Genomic DNA, 20,193 nt, shown 5'->3' with positions numbered 1-20,193 from the left:
AGGCACTGTTATGTTAACACACCGTGATGTAAATGTGGGGGTTTTTATGTATTCTATCCCGGGGATATGGACAATGCAGGGGCACTGCACTGACACTTGTTGATTAGAACAATGTCATGAATTTGAAATTCATGACATTGTTCTAATCCTCCTGGAGAATAAAAGTTTAAACACCAACTTCTCTTTTCCAAGAGGTTGTGCTCCAAAACTACAGCTGCAACCAACAACCAACACTACCATCTTGTGGCCAACACAGGCATACATATATTTATTTGTAATATAGGCAACTCCACCGGGGATAAAATCCCCAACAATTGAAACAAAATACATATTACATAACGAAAAAACATCAATAAGTATTTTTATAAAAAATTATATATACATACTGTATATATATATATATATGTGTGTGTGTATAACCCTAACCCATAAACAACAGTATATACACACACAGTGGCCCAAAACAAAGGCCATGAGTCATATTAAAATATCCATCAATATTGGAAAGTCCAACTTCTTAACCGTCAGCAACTCAGCTGACAAACAAAAACTCGCGAAAAGCGAGATACGACACCACCACTAGAGAAAACCATCATTTGGATGGAATGTGTGTGGTGAGGAAAAACCCAGCCCACTGCACCATGTCACCACATAGATGTGCAGTAAACTGATAATCTGGTGCTGTGTGGGGATTTCAGTCTTTTCTTCCCCTGTGAGGGTGAGCAACAGGAATCTGTGGCTGAGCTGTTATTACGAACACTTAATGTCTGATGAGATAGAGGAGATTTGACATGTGAACAGATCTGCAGTGGTGCTGTTTAAGCATGTACAGTACTTCTATACATTAAAGTATTCACTCAGAACAAATCATTACTCTGACTGCTTACATGGCCAGATTCCTGGAGGTAAAATGGTCTGAGGCATATACTCACCACAGCACACATGCACATACACGGTCAAAGTTATAGACATTGACATTTTACCAGTGCACTCTAAAACCAGTGCACCACTGTTGACTTTTATGAGAAGCCACACAGGATGAGATAGATATATTCAACACTATCAAAGGTTTTGACAGTATTCTTAATGGGAGGGGATTTTCCCATTGGTCCTCTTGAAACTTAATTTTCCCTCCCACTGTATCTTTGAACAACCTTTCTTAAAAAGACAAAGGTTTCTGTTGTAATTAACTGAAACAAATGCATTCTTTTCTGTATGAACATGCCGTTTGTGGATTGTGGAGAAAAAATAAATCGGTAAATGAAAACGTGGGTAGGTTTCATGACATTCAACCAATAAAAGAAGTAGGAAAAACTCATTGAGCTCCAGTATCTTATACACAAGAGAGACCCGTTTTGAACAATGAAAAATGCAAACACAATTGCAATTTTCTTTGGCCGTACCATGTAGTAGTTTGTAAATGTAACTGAACAGAAAAGTCAGCTTTTTAGTTGTATGCACTTGTGCAATGAATGGTACAGCGGCATCATATTGGTGTCTCTGTGTCCAGCCTCATGTGTCCTATTGCACCACTAAAATCATACATGCGTTTCCTCTGCAGGCTGGGAAGCCTCACTTTGATTCAGACCTTCACTCCAGCTTCTGCAGGTTTTCCTGCAGTAGCTGCGCACAGCCGGATAACTCCATGTGGTGCAAGGCCGAGAAGACGTCTCTCAGGCTCGCAGTGGATTGCTGGCTCCACAGCCTCAGCATCTGGTACTGTTTCTCCATGGAGCTCAGGCCGAAACCCGTCTCCAGCTCCACCCGCTCCAGCTGCTGGTCGGCCACCGATAGCAGACGCAAGAACTCCTTCCACCTGCGCAAGGGCACCTCCTTGATGATCGCATACAGGACAATGGCTGGCAAATGCTCTGACTGCTCGTCTTGTTTCTTAGCTGTAAGGGGAGAATGGCAGACGATCAGAGTACAGCAACCGCGCTAGCTGGACTCTGCTGGAGAATAAGAGCTATGTGTTCCATATTTCAGAATTGTATGGTCTTTGTATTATCAGCAGGCAGGGGAAACAACGTCGAGGTTTAGTGAAACAAGCATGTCTGCTGGCAGACCGGCTGTGAGAGTTTAAAGGGAAGTTAACGGCATTTCCTGTGCAGGGCCAATCAGTTACCATCTAGACACCCACAAACGTCATTTAATCAAGCATGAACCCATGCAACCCATCACAGGAAAACACACACACAAGGAAAGGGAAAAAGCATATTTTAGTCACTGTGGATGGAAATGACTTCATAGAAGACCAAAAATGAAGAAAAGCCTATTAATGGCTTTTGGTGGTAAATGTTTCTAACATGAACACTCACATCAGAAGTTCAAAATTTGCAAGCTTGCCTTTTATGTGGCAAATGGGCACTTGTTCTCTCTCTCTTTGCATAACCTGCTAAGCAGCCATGCAAGCCAATAACAACTAAAGCAACACAATACAAAATAAGTAAAAGTATAATGAAAACTATGTGGAGGACAACCACCAATCATCGACCTATGATGATGAGCAATATAAACACCGCAAACAAAAAAGGTAGTTTTCAGCACAGCTACATGCAACAACATGACATCATTAAATATCCACCTACTTGTTTGCAGTTTTGTCTTTTAATGTAAATAAATGGCAACAATATGAGCAATATCTAAACATGATGTGGCTGTTGATGAGTTAAAAACATGATGTGGTGAAGGAAGTGGGGATGCAAAGTTTTCACAGTTAACAGTGACGTACACTCACTATCTGATTTCCTATTTCCTTTTATGTAAATATGTTGGCTGTGTGAAGGTGATCTGTTTCCAAGTTCCCACCTCCACTCTTTTAGGTCACATGACTGATCAGTGATAAATATTGTGCTGAACAAGTGAAGATTAAAAAATAAAAAAAAAATAAAAAAGGCTCTCAGCATCAGATAAAACTTGTTAGCAGAAATCCACCTTATCTTTTTGTTCCCATGACATTTGTCACTATATAACATGCAGGGGTGTCACCTCTTATCCACACAATCAAGCTCAGGTCTGTGTGTCTCTAATTTAAACAAAACACTAAACGCTGTACATGTGAATTTGAAGTGGACGTTGCCAGATTTAGCTTCAAACTGTGTTTTAAAAACCCAAATATTAAATGTTACAGCTAAATGTTAACTTTAAATGAGCACTTGAAGTACAGGTAGTGCCGGTCATAAGTCCCCTAAACACTCAAGAATGTACTTTTTTGGTTTGGTTTTTAAACAACAGGAGGTTTTTCCTTTACCAACTTCTAACTTCTGCCTAAAACTAAACTAAGTTCAATCAGTAGACATAATGAACCTTTCACAACACTCAAATGAAACTCAAATGTTTTTGTTGTTTTGTAGTTAAAATCATGCTAATGTATCTTCAAGTGTTTATTTACTCCTTATTTGATTCTATTGTGTAAAAGCAGTCAAAAACCATCTCAAGCTTTTATTTTGGTACTTCCTGTGACCAGCAGTGTGAATTTGCAATTTAGCAAAATATTTAGTTAGAAAGTAAAGAAAAATGTATATTATTTTATGTATTTAAACTATATCAGCACTACGGGATATTGTTTTTCTTTCGATGCTTGTGCTCATTTTTTCTTTACTCCCCATGTGACCAAATGGAAGTCAGAAGTATCCTCATTTGTGCATGTGTGTTATTTCACAAATATTTTGACTCAGTAACTGACGTCACCTACACAAATCCATGCTATAACTTCTTATTCTGCCTCCTCTTCTTGTTGCAGAACTGCCTCCTCATGCTATGACTTCAGTTTCTCATGAAACCTTTTTTTGGTCAATTAGTGTCTAATAAATCCCACAAATCCCACACATTCATCTCACAAACTATGTATGGGTTTGTCACTCTTCCTCCAACTCCATTATATAAATCTTTTTATATTATTATTTAAAGTCTACATTACATCCATGGGCATACATAAATAGATAGCAAGTCAATAAACACTTAGGGCTCATTTTAACACATTATATCACATTTAGTTTCAACTGAGAAAATAAGAAATGCACTAAACATGTCCAGCAGAGGCAGTTTATCATATTTGGGAATTAAAATTCTGAGTTTTACCTTCACGTTCAGTGCTTGGCCTCAGATGCATGGGCAGAGTGTGACTTTGAGCCATTATGGGAGTTTCCTCAGAAATGTGAAATGTCTTACAAAGAAAACAAAAACAAAAACAGCGTTTAGAAGGAGATACAGTATGTGAAAATGTTCACAAACAGCAGTACATTTTGTGTATCTTGTATTCATCTTTACGTGACCGTTGTGTCTGAACCTCCACCTACAGAGCTACTCCAAGCTATAATGTCAAAAGGTCCCAAACTGAACACAAACCTGTGTGGTTGGTCTGCTACCTTGGAGACTGTGATGTTCTGTTAAGACAAAAAAAAGAAGCAGATTTTATCAGTTAACTTCCTGCTCGTTCAAGAAAGATTTTTAAAAAAAGTTTCTGTTAAACTTCTGAGAGAGGACATTTTCTTGGTCAATATCTGTCAAACATTTTATTTTAAGCATCTGCTGTGTGTCCATACACAGCAAAAACTGAATATGTTACTTTTTTTTTTAAACTTATGCAATACATCTCCTATTTTTATAAAGTTACTTTACTTGAACATTTGTTACTCTACTTCAACCATGATTTCTTAATATTTTGTAGAGCATATAAAGGACACCTAACTTACATTCTAATTACATTCACTCATATTTGGTACTGTTTTGGACATGGTGGTGGTAAACAGGAGATTTTTTAGTATTTTTACTGTAAAATAAGGGAAAGTTCAGCAATTGTTTGTTTCTCCATTCCTTTCTGCATGGAGTTTGCATGTTCTCCCCATGTGTGTATGTTTTTTCTCCGGGTTTTCCAGCTTCCTCCCACAGTCCAAAAACAAGCAATATGGGGATTAGGTAGATTGGACACTCTAAGTTGACCGTAGGTTTGAGTGTGAGAGTGGATGGTTGTTAGTCTCTATGTGTGGCCCTGCGATGGACTGCCGATCTGTCCAGGGTGTACCCCGCCTATTGCCCTATGTCGGCTAAGATTGGCACAGCTAGCACCCACGACCCTCTGGTGGAGGATAAAGCGGTAGAGGATGGATGGATGGTTACCGTTGAGACTCTTGACTTGTTCTTCCACACCTTTTTTGGTTCTCCAGCAGGGTATCCAGTTTTGGTTGATGAGCGGGGTGATGAGCAGCAGTAGCAAAAAAGCCACAACAAATATCACCACAACTACCCAGAGAATTATCCAGAACATAGAGTTTACTGCAGTGGACACAAACAAATACTGACATTATGAAACTATGCACAATCCCTCAAAGCAGTCAGCGCAAGTGTCTCATCCAAAAGTGATGGGAGTAATAAAACCCCAAATGAGTTTCACAATGATTTTACTAGTAAAAGTCTGATAAATATTTAAACCTAACTGTAAACCGGGCTCCGAACAGGATTTTCTGCTTTATTTGAAAGTGTGGTTTTTGTAGCTGTCACAGTCACAGATGTAGGTAATGAAGTTGTAGATGGAGTTGGAGGTGGAGCCGGAGTGTCCTTCCTGAAAAAAGAAAATGTATGCAACAATGGAATCTTGAAGCATAACTCAAACGATACATTCAAAGAATTTTACAAAAGTCACACAACTATGGTCACATTTTCCCGCTTGTCTATAAAGGACAATAAAATAACCTCTGAATGTGATGATGGATTATAATGTAAAAAAAATCTGTAAATTTGTGCGACTTTTACAATCCACAACTCCACTCGTCAGTACTATCAGTGCAGGGCTTCATTAAAACGACATCCTTTTTAAATCAAAGCCAAAAATCATTTTTTAAGCTCATGAAAATGTCTTCAAGTATCTTTTTTGTTCCCACGGTAAAAATAAATAAAAATGCTTCAGTATTTGTCTGCATAAAGCTACCGAGATCCTGATCAGTTGCAGATTCATTTTCTGTTGATTGACACATAGATTAATTCACAGAACTGGCACCCTGTCTGAGACAAAACAGTACAAGAGCTCGCACCTTTTGTTGTGCTGGCACTTCTTTTCGTAGTCAGAATTTTGTTTAGACTCTGGAAAAAATATGAGGATGAGTATGTGGGAGGAATATGGCTTCTTTTTTGTCAGTGATGTCGTCATTTCAAAATTATGTCCTTTGACTTCACTTACCATCGCTAAACGTACATGACAGGCAATTTCTAAAGCCTTTGGTGCCTTCATTGTAATATCCTTCTCGACAGTCACATACTCTGTTACTTGTAAAGTTGCAAGCCTGTATTTCCACTTCCAAATCTGAAAAAAAAAAGATATATATACACATGATTGGTTCTGTGAATTAATGTCTCTGTAATACAAGCTGCGAAAGCACGATTCAAAGGTTATTTTAATGAGTTTCCACTTTGTTTAAATTGTAAACGGGGATAATACAGCTTCAATCTAGTCCAGTCTGTTTTCTATACCTAGTCAAGTGAGGTTCTTGCGATTTGGGCTGGAGTTAAACTCAATACTACCGGAAATGATGGCATAAAGAGTCACACGTTGACAACATTTAAAAAACCACTTCATTATATCGTAGGTCATACTTCATTACTACATGGTAACAGATCAGTCAACCCAAGACGGATACTTACGTCCACATGGTTGACATAACAAGCAAATACCATGAGAGTTTTCTAACGCTGTGTATGAGTTCTTGCCACATTTTCTACATCTGTACATCTTTGCAGCTTGATTGTCGCAGTCACCAACTTTATGATATCCTAGAACACAGTGGGGACATGGAGAAAGAGAATGAGTCATGATCATTTCACTGTGCACTCATAACAAGATTATTACACACAGTCCCCACTAATAACTTACCGGCTGGACACTTTATATAACATTTATTACTAGGTTGTTCTGTTGATTTAGGGTATGTGTGTCCACTGGAAAGTAAGAGAAGTATCAGTGGGAAACCCTGAAAGACAAAAATGAGGGTTTAAACATCTGAACTACAGTGAGGACAGGGGGACGCTCAGAATGACACTTTGACATGACAGCTTTCTCTTTTCAATTTTCATTATACAAGTATTACAATTCAAGCATGCTGCCTAGTTATTACAAGCATTTTCTAAATGAGAATAGACTCTGTTCATACTTGTTTACTATACACCTGTCTACTGTATATCAATACCATGCGTAAACAATAGGATTACATGAAAACATACTACACAATGTAACATAAATTAAAAACAAAACAAAACAGAAGAGTCTGCCAAACTTAAGCCAAAAGTATTATGTGCATTTATTCATTGTCTACCGCTTTATCCTCCACTTGATGGTCAATGTCCCAGCTGACATAGGGCAGAGGTGGGGTACACCATGGATAGGTCACCAGTCCATCGCTGGGCCGTATTATATACCTGTTCCCTTACATATGTTTTAACCCCCGTGTTTAAATTCAAAAATGACCAGTAACAAAGCAAGTGGTAGAGGAAGGTGACAGCAGTGACCTTGAAGTCCTCAGCAATTATATCAAAAACCAAAAACCTCTGGGAGATAATTTCAGTATCACGCGCAAATCTTATCCACTCATTTGCTGCAGATCAGATTAAGACGGTATATAATTCAGATTGTACAAATCCGGACCAAGCCTGATGAAATTTCGAAAGAGGGATACAGGTCATTAGAGCCTCACAGACAATGCAAGTACAATGACTGGCCATTTTATTAGGTAAATCTAGTCAAAACAACCATAAATCACAAGGGACAAAACAAGGGCTTTCGTCAAACACCTGTATCTCAGACACCAAGAAAATCCAGAGGAACTGCAATGGTTTGTTGGTTGTACATTTTTGAGTTATTGTTGGGGCCCCAGGTAATAAATAGACCACACTTTAGTAATATCTTTATGTCACTAAGTCTATTTCCTAGAAGTTTTGCAGCAGCTGGAAATAAACAACATTTGCAGTCACATGCAGTATGTAATGCTTGAACCCTGACACCACAGAGTGAATGTAATGAGCTATGCAGGAACGTGCTAATTCCAAATTCCTAACAATTAAAACAATTACCTTTCACTCACATTAACTACCAAAATAATGCCATCTACTGTACGTGTGTGTGTGGTAACCTTCATAGTTCACACTGTGGTTCCTGTAATGAGGAGTGATAATTATCAGAAACTGTTTCAAAGAAACCAAATGAAATCATTCTTGAAAAGTTGCTGGTGCAAATACTACTTACCATGACAAAGTCCATGTCAGAAAAACCAAACTTAGAGGCAAATCAACCTTAGAACACTGACACCACACAGATTTCACCAGAGGAGGATGTGAGTGAATCCAACAGCAGAGTGAGGCATTCTGATGTTTAATACTCCAGTGAATTTCCTTTGAAGATTAGTCAAGTAAAGTGTTTGCATGTGTGTCACAAATGTCACCTCTTCAGAGAACTCTTCAGAGAAATGGTGCCAGGAACAGGAAACACAGTGAGATCACTCTGACACACACACACACACACACACACACCAACTTTCATTCTGCCTTCATTACGTTGTTAGGACATTCAAAGACACAATGCATCCCTCAGCTTTTAACCATTCATACTTCCTCAAATTTTCCTCACAATGATGAGTTTGAACCATAATTTGCCTTAACAACCACAGATGCACATACACACACACTCATTGTTTCCATATTGTCACAGCACCTGTGAGTCCAAATGTCAAAACTATTTGTGTTTACATGCCGTCATTTGTTCTAAAAAAAAACAAAAACAAAAACAAAAAAACCTATACATCACACTTATGACTAGCACTTCATAGTTTGGTTTACTTGAAGCTCTTAATTACTTCTCGGTCTTATTTGTACCCAAATGTTTAAATGCACTTATTGTAAGTCGCTTTGGATAAAAGCGCCTGCTAAATGACATGTAATGTAATGTAATATACCGTCTCACACCTGCGACACCCCCCATCAATTTCATACAGCCCAGCTCATGTTATCAAGTTGTCATAAAAACAATTGGCATAAACAGTGAACACTATTTTTTCATATTCATAGGTCATATTCCTCACATAAAAATGTATTACAAATAAAGTGTTTTAATTAGGTTTTTTTGCAATTTCATTTTTGATTTAACTTTATTTCTTTTATTTTTTCATTGTCTTTATTGTGGACTATACTGTTTCATCTCAAAACAAAGACTTTTACTTTGTGTTTCTACAGCAAGGTGTGATGCAGACTTGGGGATTAGCCAAATTGGACACTGTATGTGTGAGTGTCGGAGTGAATGGTTGGTTGTCTCCATTGGCCCTTTTCTACTTTGGTCCCAGCTCACCTCGCCTCGCCTCACCACGGCACAGCACAGTTTAAGTTGGTTTTCGACTGCAAAAATAGTACCTACTCAATGTGGGCAGAGACATCACTGCACGGCTGCATGAAACTGCCATGACACACACAACGAGTGACTCGTGACGCGTAAAGCAGTTGTTTTCAGTGTAACTGAATCACTAGAATCAGTTCATTAAGAATATTTGTTTAGTACGTCCTCCATGACCGGAGCACAAACTCCGTCTGACACAGTCACTGGAGTGAAACACAGCGGCAGGGTTTGTGATGCCGCTCGCGATCAGCAGTGCTGTTGCTAAATACACCAGACTCCTCTGTTAAATATTGAGATTTTAGACATTTCCCTGGTCATTGTTAGAGATTAACCCATGTTTTTAGGATTGTTAAGTCTTATTAAACGATCTACAGTCCAGCTTGATTCTTGTCTCTTGATGTCTCTTCCTGTGACGGCACTCTGACCAATCAGTGGCCGGTAATCTGGCGAAGTCACCCATAGCATCGCCTCAGCTCGCTTGGAACCTCGCCAGAGCAGGTACTGAAAAACGGACCTGGTGCCAGGTACTATGATAGTGGAAACACAAGTTAACCGTTCTGTGCCGAGGCATCTCTCTGGGACACTGCTGCCGTTTGGGGGTAACATTGTTGCTTTTGCCAGCAGAAATACTGAACTTGTGTGATATGATAAAACATGAGGCATTTACATAAATCTGTTTCTATAGTTTGCATATTTTATCATCTACACTGAATCTTTCGAGAATGAAGTCGTAAATGTTACGAGAATAAAGTCGTAATATTAAAAAACTTGGAATATTACGAGGATAAAGTCGTAGCATTATGATATCAAGCAAAGACGGTCAGCTGAAATCTGCGACAAGATGAGAAATGTGGAGCAATTAGATAAAAAAACATCCTAATATAACGACTTTATTCTTTTTTTTCTTTTTGCACTTAGTTGTTTGGCCCTAATACTACATCGTAACTTCGCCTCTTTAATGTGTACCTTATGTTTAATTTTCTGAATATGAGCAAATTAAATGTGCTTTGTTTGAGTGTGGGGATGCACTTGTTTTTATGCAAAGCATTTTGTAAAATGTTGTATATGACCAGTTAATTACAAAGACTGATTCACTGATTTTTGAAAATGAACTTAAATTATGCAAATTTGACCATATATGTATATATATGTGTGTGTGTGTATATATATATACATATATATGTATATATGCAGTTTAATTCTAAACGTAGTCTACTTTGCTTTCTCTCTTATTAAATAAATGTAGTATTTCCACAATGTGCTGTTGATATTTCAGGATCTGAGTGAACAAGCCTGCACATCTGTAAGTCGTCTAAATTCATCCAAACGCGCAGAGGAAACGCTGTTAATTTCATCCAAAAATGCTCTTCGCCGTCCTTTAAAGGTGAATAAAGAAGGTCATTGAGAGAAATTGTCCAAAGCGGCACCATTAGCTGAATATTTCCGTGTGAGAGTAGTGAGAGTCTGTGCAGTTATAGCGAGTCTGCAACGGCACCCAGAAGTGAACAAAGCGACCCGGAAGCGGTGGTCCGACGACTGGAGGCAGGCAAGACAGCACATCAACCTTTTATATTATAGCTGTACTCGCAAGACAATATCTGCAACCGGGACACCAGGTATTTGTGCATGTCTTTTGGCTCTTCGCTGCTGTGCATGTCAGTAATGAGCGCTTGACGCCCGGTTGCGTGCGATTGTGCACAGAAATACAATCGCTGCCCTTTGATTCGCTCAAAAGTTGCAGGATGTGGAAAAAAAAAAATCATCAGCCCTAAAAGTGGATTCTGCTAAAGATGGCAACAGCGCAGGCGAGGCATTGTGTCGCTGGGTGTGCTCAGACCCTGAACGCATCAGCACGGTTGATAATAATCGATGAGGCGTTTAGAGTCGAGCCTACATCTTGTCTATTTCCGTGCTATTTTTTTTTTTTTTTTGAGACGCATGGTTGTTGTAGGAAGTGTCAGTTTTTTTAAGATGTGGAGGCCGGGCTATTCAAACCTGCTATTCCGCCGTAAACAACCCATCATGTCTTTGACACAACGATAAACACACCTTTTTGTGTCGGTGTCCGCCGCTCTTCTTCCCCGACTGTCGCCTCACGACAACATGCTCACGCTCCTAAATTTTTTGGGGGGCTCTGCAGAATATGGCGTCCCGCCTTATAAAAATAAGGCTGCCATTTTTGTTTCTCTTTTGTCTGGAAATGTTTTAAGAAAACTGTCTGAGTGTGTCTGGCTCGTAGCGGGAGGGCGAATCCGCGTTCAGGCTCCGTCGGAGCCGGTTCAGACCTGCTCTCTGTTCACACATGTCCGAAAAAAAGTCAAAGGATGGAAAGTTTCGTGTGTGTTTTTTTAACCTAGTCTTCGCGTTTAGCTGAACATTTAGGCGACGTTGTGTTTTTGCACGTATGTTCTTATAAATTCACTGTGGAGACAAAAGGAGCAGAGCATAGAAGCTAAATGTCTCTATGTTAGCAAGTGGCAACATTCAAAATGAGGTTACTATTTCAACTGTAGGCCTAATTTAAATTATTGTCACACATGACAACCACTCTTTTACAATGTTGACACAGGTCTGGCATCAGGAATTGGGGGCTTTTTGGGGCACTTTTTCATAAAATTAAACTGGTTTAAGCATAGAAATGCAACCTTAGACTCCTGTTTTGCAGTTAAATACACTTTAATTTTAGGCAATCTTCAAATGAGCATAAACATACTGCACTGAATATTGTGTTGTATTTATAAATGACTTGTTTACTTTATATGATTTAGCCAGCACCCCCAAACTTCACTTATTCTGACTTAGTCAAAATTTGGCCCATTTGATCTATCCCATTTCAGTAAAACAGTGCTGTGCTATTGTTACACCTGTCGTCCAATTATTTAGATGTTGTCAATAGCTTACTTTGGCAAAAAAGTGTGTGATCAAAACATGTTTCGTTACTACTTTCAAATCTATTATTGGAGTAATATTCACGCCTTACTCTGCATCTGTTCACACTGTCATCCACCGTTTCTGCTGTTTTCCAGTGCAGCGTAATCATTCAGATTGGTATTATGTGCAAATCACAAATTCACGTTGAAAAACAGGCTGATGGATAAAACACATATGGTTAGTCTCTGCATTTTGTGTATGCAATGCATTGCACTTACTGCACTTTTTCCATTAAAACAGGTGGAAACTTCCACTGATATGCACTGATACAACCTCTATTTTACTTGGACTTCGACTTTGGTATTTGTCCTAAACATGTGTTCACATGTTATAATGCCAGTTTTGCAAGCCAAATTATCAGTAACCTTTAACATTCACACTCTCTGGTACCTTCAGACACAAACATTTATTAGCAGTCTCCACATTGAAAAAGTAGAGCAGTTTGAGTTGAGACTGTCTGAAGCTTTATACTTCAAATTGTCATTGCTTTGAAATAATACACATAATGGCACACAGATGCCATCAGTTGCTCCACACATAGTCCTTATTGTCAGTGTGCATTCTCTGTTTACAGAATTTATACTTCAGCATTTTGTGTTGTTCTTTAAGTAAATGAACCATTGAGATGTCTACAATGTTTGGGAATCAAATCAAATGCATGGAGTTTTGCATCATACACCTTTCATCTGATCCAAATTTGTAATGAAATACGAGCTTCTTAAATACAACTAAAATATGACTGAAATGTAAATGTTTGTTCGTTTCAGGATGGCAGAGCCTCGATTTAACAACCCGTATTTCTGGCCGCCACCGCCGTCCATGCCAGGCCAGGTAAGTCCATTCGTAACACGTAATTAGTGCGATAGCTCCACATTTCATTGCCATTTGTTCCATGTGTGAATGTCTTTTCAGCCGTTCAGCACCAGTTTGTCACTGAAACGTTCAGTTCCTTCTTGTAGATGAAAAAGCAACAACAACAACAACAACAATAAAAGTATACTGTGTGCTGGTCACTGTTTTGTCCTGGGATGTGTTTTTTTGGGGCATGAATGACATTCACACACGGTGGCTGTTTTCTGTTGAGCATGACCCGTTAACCATTTCAGCTGGATAACCTGGTGCTCATTAACAAGATCAAGGAGCAGCTGATGGCCGAGAAGATCCGACCTCTGCACCTGCCTCCTACCTCCAACCCTTCCCAGCAAACTCTGCTGGTGCCCACCTCGTCCCCAGATGGAAGCACACAGCACGGTATGCAAATCCCAAAGCCACAGCAGGTGCCGGGTCACCACACGCAGCCACAAGGCTCTGGACAGCCAGACATCGCTCTGCATGCTCGCCCTGCCTCCAGCTCTGGACAAGGTAGCCATTGACATATAATATGGAACCTTTCTGCATTATAACATCTAAAAAATAACAAGACTTAGGGTAAATATTGTTTGAGGAGCGCAATTACATTACCCAGACGTTTCCAACACTTTTATCCACATTTATATTGAAGGGAGCGTCATCTGCTGTACCCATTTCTGCTATTTTTGAATGACCGTGGGGAAGGCAACAACATGTGTAGTGTAGTGTACATACACTCGACTCTCCTACAGTTCTCCTTTGCATTTCACAGTGTCATCTGCATGATTTCCTGTTAACTCTGCGCCTGCTGAAATGCACATAGCAAGTGAGCAAACACATTTGTATACTACCGTTTATGACGGCTAGAGCTTCCAGGGCAAACCTACAATGAAACATCACAGTGAAGGGCGAAATATTTGGTACTACTAGTTAGCCAGTCTTTTGGTTTTGCGTTTTATTGTGTGTATTGTCACTAGTGGTGGATCACAACCGTTATCACAACCACAGTCGTTTTGGCAACGAATCCCATGATTCCACACTGCTTCATGACATCATCAAACTAGGTTTTCTGTTATTGTTTTGACTGACGGACCCCTACTGGTAGAAATCACATGCTGTGCATTGAAGTGTTACTGACCCTCAGTGTATTTTTAAACACAGATCTGACGTGTTACCAGCATCCACAAACAAAAAACTGTATCAAATTTCAAAAGTCGCCATTGTGTGCTCGGTGAGATTTTTTTGCTCCTGTTTGTTTTTCCTATTCTTTGATCCAAATGTGTTTGTTTGAATCAGGAAACGTCGCTAAATTTAGAATGTTTTATCTAGGAAGTGTCACTACATGGACGTTGTTGTCAAAGCAACACTAATGCATAAAGGCATTAAGCATTGTTTGTTCAATGGAAAATAGGGTTTTGTGAAGAAACAAATGTTTACATTTGGTAGAAAATATCCACAACTACATATATATATATATATATATATATATATATATATATATATATATATATACATATATATATATACATATATATATACATATACATATATATTTATATAGATATACTTATATAGATATAAGTATCAAAAGTATTTTTTCAACATTTACTTTAATCTCAGATGTACACTATTTCCTGTTCACTGATTAAAATGACATCCCCTGACCACTTTCAGATGGATCTATGGATGACAAGTCAGCAGTGAAGGCCAAAGGATTGTGGGAAGACTGGCACATGAGACAGCTTGGCGAGCAACCTGGCCGGATCAACCATCGCTCAGGTACTGGTGGGGTTTAAAAGAACTGAAATGTGACGAGTCATACTTTTGGTAGACTGTAGATCAGATGTTGTACCAGCAGGCTGGGATACACTGATGTATACAGTCCAAAGAAGGTACCAACAGTTGGTGTCAGTTCAGTTAGCTTAGCAAACTGTCTCAAAAATGGGTCGAAAGGTTCACAAAACAACATAGTTAATCAACAAAAGTGTGAAATTGTGCATTTAACGCACTGAATGGTGGCTGAAGATGAAGGTGTAAAAACATGGGTTACTAAGATTAGATTAGATTAGACAAAAATCACTGTGTTTTCAAACATTAGTTGTTGTCTTTCTATAATTTATATAGACTATAAAGTCATTTGATGATTGAAAGTTATGTATAACTGGAAAAACTCAATACAGATTTGTCTGAACACTTTGAAGACTTGGAGAAAAAAAAAAAGATAATTAGGTCACAGCAGGAAATGGAAGTGGAAGCCAGTGACATAGATATTCAATGACATACACAGTGTGAGCATGCATTGAAAAATAGTTAATTCCTCTGAATTCATTTATAGTGTATGTTGTTCATTAGCTTTGGCAAGGAGTTAATTTGTTTCTTTTGTCTGTCTGTTTGTGAGCAGCATAACTCGGAAATAAAAATAGATTTCGATCACATTACACAGACATGATTAGATTTTGGTGGTGATCTGTCTGTAGTTTTAAAATAGTTCTGATTCCTGTCTCCACAGCTCTGGCTCCTTCATCCCGGCCTGACAGCCACAGCACCTCAGAGGCCCTGACACCTACAACTCCAACCTCCAGCAGCCAGAACCGCCTGGGTGGGGCCCCCTCTGTGAACATCATCTCTGGACTGGCGAGCGGACCTGGCATGGACCACATGAAGGCTGGAGGCCTTGCAGGATTGTTGGGCCCCCCACCCAAGGCACCCAGGGGGCGAAAGAAGATCAAAGCTGAAAATGCATCAGGTCCACTGCTGGTGGTGCCCTACCCCATCCTAGCTGATCAAGGCTGTGTCACCATTGCACCCAAAGAGGGGAAAACCTACAGGTGCGACGCAGAAAGCTGCTGCCGCTGATTAAGTTTATTTTTGCAAGACGACATTTGCACTCGTATTGGCGATATGAAGAGAGGCAGCAATGGGCATGCGCCTACTGTCTGCTTCAGTCAGTGTGTGTGGCACAGCTCATCGCTGCCTCACCTCACTGTTCCCCCGTGAATTTGAACAGGAAATGCGTAAATTCAGCGATTTTGACCATAGAAATGTTGAAATCATACAGAAAACTAATTTATAGAACAGTCAAGTGGACAAATTGATTTTCTTTTCTCCGCACGTCACTGCTCATTTGAATTAAACTGTACCCTTTTTGGAGGGTTTTGGGGTTCTTATGTAGACTGAATAGGCCTGATCTGATCACACCTTTGCTTTCTACCCCTTGTTTTTTGTCACAAAGATGCAAAGTGTGCCCACTCACCTTCTTAACCAAGTCAGAGATGCAGATTCACTCCAAGTCTCACACGGAGGCCAAACCACACAAGTGTCCCCACTGCACCAAGACATTCGCCAACGCCTCCTACTTGGCGCAGCACCTGCGCATCCATCTGGGGATCAAACCCTATCACTGCTCTTACTGCGAGAACTCGTTCCGTCAGCTGTCACACCTGCAGCAGCACACCAGGTCAGTCCAGCTGTGAACACAAAGAGGCCAGCGTTTAAATCTTTCATTTCTTACTGCTTCATCCATCCATCCATCCATCCTCTTACCTTTCATTCAAGTCAATAAAAGAGCTACATTTGTGTCTTCTGCCACAGAATCCACACTGGTGATAGGCCTTATAAATGTGCTCACCCTGGATGTGAAAAGGCTTTTACCCAGCTGTCTAACCTCCAGGTCAGTATATTCTCACACAAACGTCTTTTGCTACAAACGTTACTGTGTGCTCTGTTACATTATACCAAGTTAGAAAACATTTCCTTCCTTAAATGTAAATGTATTTCTTCAACTGGCCTTAATAAAAAGGCTGGGGTTACATTTTTGTTAACACTCTTGTGTGTGTGTGTCCCGACAGTCTCACCAGAGGCAGCACAATAAAGATAAGCCGTACAAATGTCCAAACTGCTACCGTGCCTACTCGGACTCCGCATCATTGCAGATTCACTTGTCAGCGCACGCCATCAAAAACGCTAAGGCCTATTCCTGTAGCATGTGTGGCCGTGCATACACCTCAGTGAGTGGAAGTAGCCGTTTCCTGTTTTTTTTTTTTTAATGCAACCAATGCAGCGATTCAATTGTGTGTATTTCCATGTCTGTGCAGGAGACCTACCTTATGAAGCACATGTCCAAACACACGGTGGTGGAGCACCTAGTGAGCCATCAGTCGCCCCAGCGGACCGAGTCCCCCAGCATCCCCATACGCATCTCCCTCATCTGAGCTCCTCGGCCGCTCAGCAGCAGGTCGGATTTAGAGTCTGTGTTCGGCTGGTTCTTATGAGGCCCTGCACCTACGGCCATCTACATAAGGCTTACATTAGCATTATGACAGCTGACATACAGTGCACTCAGGCCCACACACTTGTTCGCTTCTCATGTTGCAGTCTTTTCCTAAAACCTTTGAAAAATGAGTTTGTCCCTCAATATAGTAAGTGAACGTAGTTTTGAGATTCGCCGGTGGAGACTGAGATGATATTGAAAAGGGGAGTGACTCCGCTGCTTGCATACAGAATTCCATTTGAATGGAAGTACTTCTCGCTTGATTTATAACATCAGTAAACGTTTTCCTGAGGAGTTAATGGTCTCAATCACCAGTCTCAGGTCTTCTTTAATAGTATATAATGTCAGTCTTGTGAATTATCTACCCATTGATAGGAAAATAGATAGGAATACACGGCACATATCAGTGGACACCAGTGTGACTGACACCTGGTATCTTGATCCTGGTCCAATAGGTGCCTTGTGGCAGCCATTTCAGTCCCAAGTCCTCTTTGGTATTAAGCGATAAGCTCTGTCAGGGTGGATGTGTTGTCTTGGATGAATGCTTAGTGTCAGTGGTTTTTGCATGAACCCCTCTACCCAATCTGATGTTCTGAGGCCGTTTCTGGTCCATTCGCGACCAAACATGATGTAGTCACCTCCATGTTTCACTGATGGAAAAGTATTATGCAGGTGAGGAGCGATGCCTGGATTCCTTAATGACACTTACATTTATGAGCCCATATGGTGAGTGAAGATTGATGGGGTGGGATGCAGGGGCAACTTGATTTAAATCATTTTAGCTTAAGGCTGCAACATAAAGTGTGAACTAAGTGGAGAGGTCTGAATTCCTTCTGAGGGCGCTGTAAACATTCAGTGCTAGATTCAGATTCAGCGGACTGCCTCAAATTGTCTAGACGCAGGCTGTCTGTCATAAATGAGCACAGCGTTATTTTGTGAATGTAACAAAACAGCTAGATGTTGTCCGGAGGATCGAGTGGCAAAGAATGTCTTGTGTCAGATTTAATAAGCACTTTCGTAAGCGTCATGTAAACTGCCGGATGCATTGGCTATCAGAAATGTTTTAGTGAGTTTGTTTTTTTTCCCCTCTTCTTCTTCCTCCATGTAATGGGTTTCTTAAATGTGCCAGGTGATATTTGCCCTTTTTAAAGAATTAAGAAAGTAGAAAACGTTTGCTGGGTGTATTCTGGAGACATCCAAAGATAATCTTAAAGCACTTTTTAGGCCTCGTGGTTTTTGGCTCAAATTGTTTCAATCTTGTTGGATGGAAAATGCCAAAGGGCATTACTAGTGGCAGCTAAGCTGACTGTGTAAAAAGAAATAACAGTCTTTATATGACTTTTTTTGTTTTGAACTCACATTTCTGTGCAAGTACACATTAACAGGGTCCTCTAAATTTGGAGAAAGGCAATCGGTGGATGACAATTTTAACATTTAATGATTGTATTAAGACATTTCCTTGGGTTTTTTTTTTATCATTTCCAAAATCTTTCACTCCGTAGTTGACATTTATCTTCACGGCACCTTTTATGATGTTGAAATATGATCAAAGAAATGCAGCTTTTGCATTACATTTTCCTCCCACTGTGCCATATACAGAATGATCCTTGTTTTTAAGAAAAACAAAAACAACTCTTGTAAAAGTGTGTCTTCTCTTTTTTGAGTATTACAAATATGTTTTGCAGAGAATGAATACATTTCACACGCATTAATGCCAGCTGCACCCTACTTAGCCCTACTTTGAAATATACTTCAGCAGAAATGAGTGGTAAATTTTAAACCCAACCACTGGACCAAAATGTGAAGTTATTGTACTCTGACCCAGTCAAGATTTTTTTTAATCTTTAATAAGCTTTACCCTTTTAAAATAAACTGCAGTATAAGTCATATTTCATAGGCCTATATTTTGAGTTTACGTGGAGGTGATGCTTCCCCATTTCATTTTGTTTTCTCTTTATTGTACACAGTATTGTTTGTTGTATTTTTACTGTAACTAAACTCCGGATGGTACTAATAGAGTACCCTGTGTTCTTCAGGGCACTTCAGAACAGGTGCTACAGCTAGATGTTATGTTCGAGATGGAACTGAGAATAATTGTAAAATACATATACAGTATATAGTATGTTTTCAAAAGAATAAAAACCTATTACTCAAGCCACTGGCCTGAATACAGACATTTACGCCAACAACAGACCCTGCCTCTTCAACTTGCTCTCTTTTGAGATAATGGGAAAATGTACATGTTGCTGTACTGTAAAACATGTTATTCATTTGTAGTACCTATTTTTTGAGTTTTCATAAACATGCTCTGTTTGGGTTTTGTAAAAGCTTATGTATGGACTTTACTGTAATAATTTTAGTCTACCTGTATGTTATTAATATTCATGTTTTATATCAGTTATTTACATGTAAGCCTTAACTGTTTTATCATCCCATTTCCATTACTCTGTATTGTGTTCTGCAGTATTCAATTGTGTAAACCTTTTTTTTTTCCTTTTTTTTTCTTCCACATTTTTCCTTCCGCATGGAATTCCTGAGCTGTAAACTGTATGATAACTGTTTAACCCATGTTCCCTATGAAAAGATATTGCGTAGATTTATTACACTTTTTCCTGTCTTGCATTGTGGTTTCATAAACAGTTTCTAGACAACTAAATATGCACAGCCAAGACTGAGAAGTTAAACTAAGGTTATCAATGTTTAAAAAAAAAAAAAAGGAAAAAAAAGCTTTGTATCTTTACCTTGTTTAATAAACAGACTGTTACAAATTCCT

General features: G+C 39.4%; 2 protein-coding genes across 6 annotated transcripts; one reads left to right on the top strand and one right to left on the bottom strand.

The window, feature by feature from the left end:
• Window positions 1–412: 412 nt before the first annotated feature.
• Window positions 413–8,771, bottom strand: si:ch211-112c15.8 (tumor necrosis factor receptor superfamily member 25). The gene is made up of 10 exons (XM_044039378.1): window positions 8,231–8,771; window positions 6,866–6,962; window positions 6,637–6,765; window positions 6,176–6,298; window positions 6,030–6,078; window positions 5,436–5,560; window positions 5,119–5,274; window positions 4,348–4,385; window positions 4,081–4,165; window positions 413–1,895 (listed from the first exon to the last, which is right to left on the bottom strand). The coding sequence occupies exons 1-10, from the start codon at window positions 8,243–8,245 to the stop codon at window positions 1,591–1,593; spliced, it is 1,122 nt and encodes a 373-aa protein (XP_043895313.1). The 5' UTR covers window positions 8,246–8,771; the 3' UTR covers window positions 413–1,590.
• A 2,112-nt stretch (window positions 8,772–10,883) lies between these two features.
• Window positions 10,884–20,191, top strand: znf362b (zinc finger protein 362b). 5 transcript variants are annotated; one of them, XM_044039374.1, is made up of 9 exons: window positions 10,884–10,986; window positions 13,069–13,132; window positions 13,408–13,663; window positions 14,825–14,929; window positions 15,660–15,978; window positions 16,383–16,607; window positions 16,742–16,820; window positions 16,999–17,157; window positions 17,245–20,191. In XM_044039374.1, exons 2-9 carry the CDS (start codon window positions 13,070–13,072, stop codon window positions 17,359–17,361), a joined length of 1,323 nt encoding a protein of 440 aa, XP_043895309.1. In that variant the 5' UTR covers window positions 10,884–10,986; window position 13,069; the 3' UTR covers window positions 17,362–20,191. The 5 variants fall into 5 exon arrangements, with proteins under 5 accessions (XP_043895309.1, XP_043895311.1, XP_043895312.1 ...); XM_044039375.1 differs by lacking the exon at window positions 10,884–10,986 and adding an exon at window positions 11,120–12,601; XM_044039376.1 differs by lacking the exon at window positions 10,884–10,986 and having other exon boundaries at window positions 11,119–13,132; window positions 13,435–13,663.
• The last annotated feature ends 2 nt before the right edge of the window (window positions 20,192–20,193 follow it).

The sequence above is a fragment of the Solea senegalensis genome, linkage group LG11 (assembly GCF_019176455.1).
Source record: "Solea senegalensis isolate Sse05_10M linkage group LG11, IFAPA_SoseM_1, whole genome shotgun sequence".
NCBI lineage: Eukaryota > Metazoa > Chordata > Actinopteri > Pleuronectiformes > Soleidae > Solea > Solea senegalensis.
This window is presented reverse-complemented; position numbering and strand designations above follow the sequence as displayed.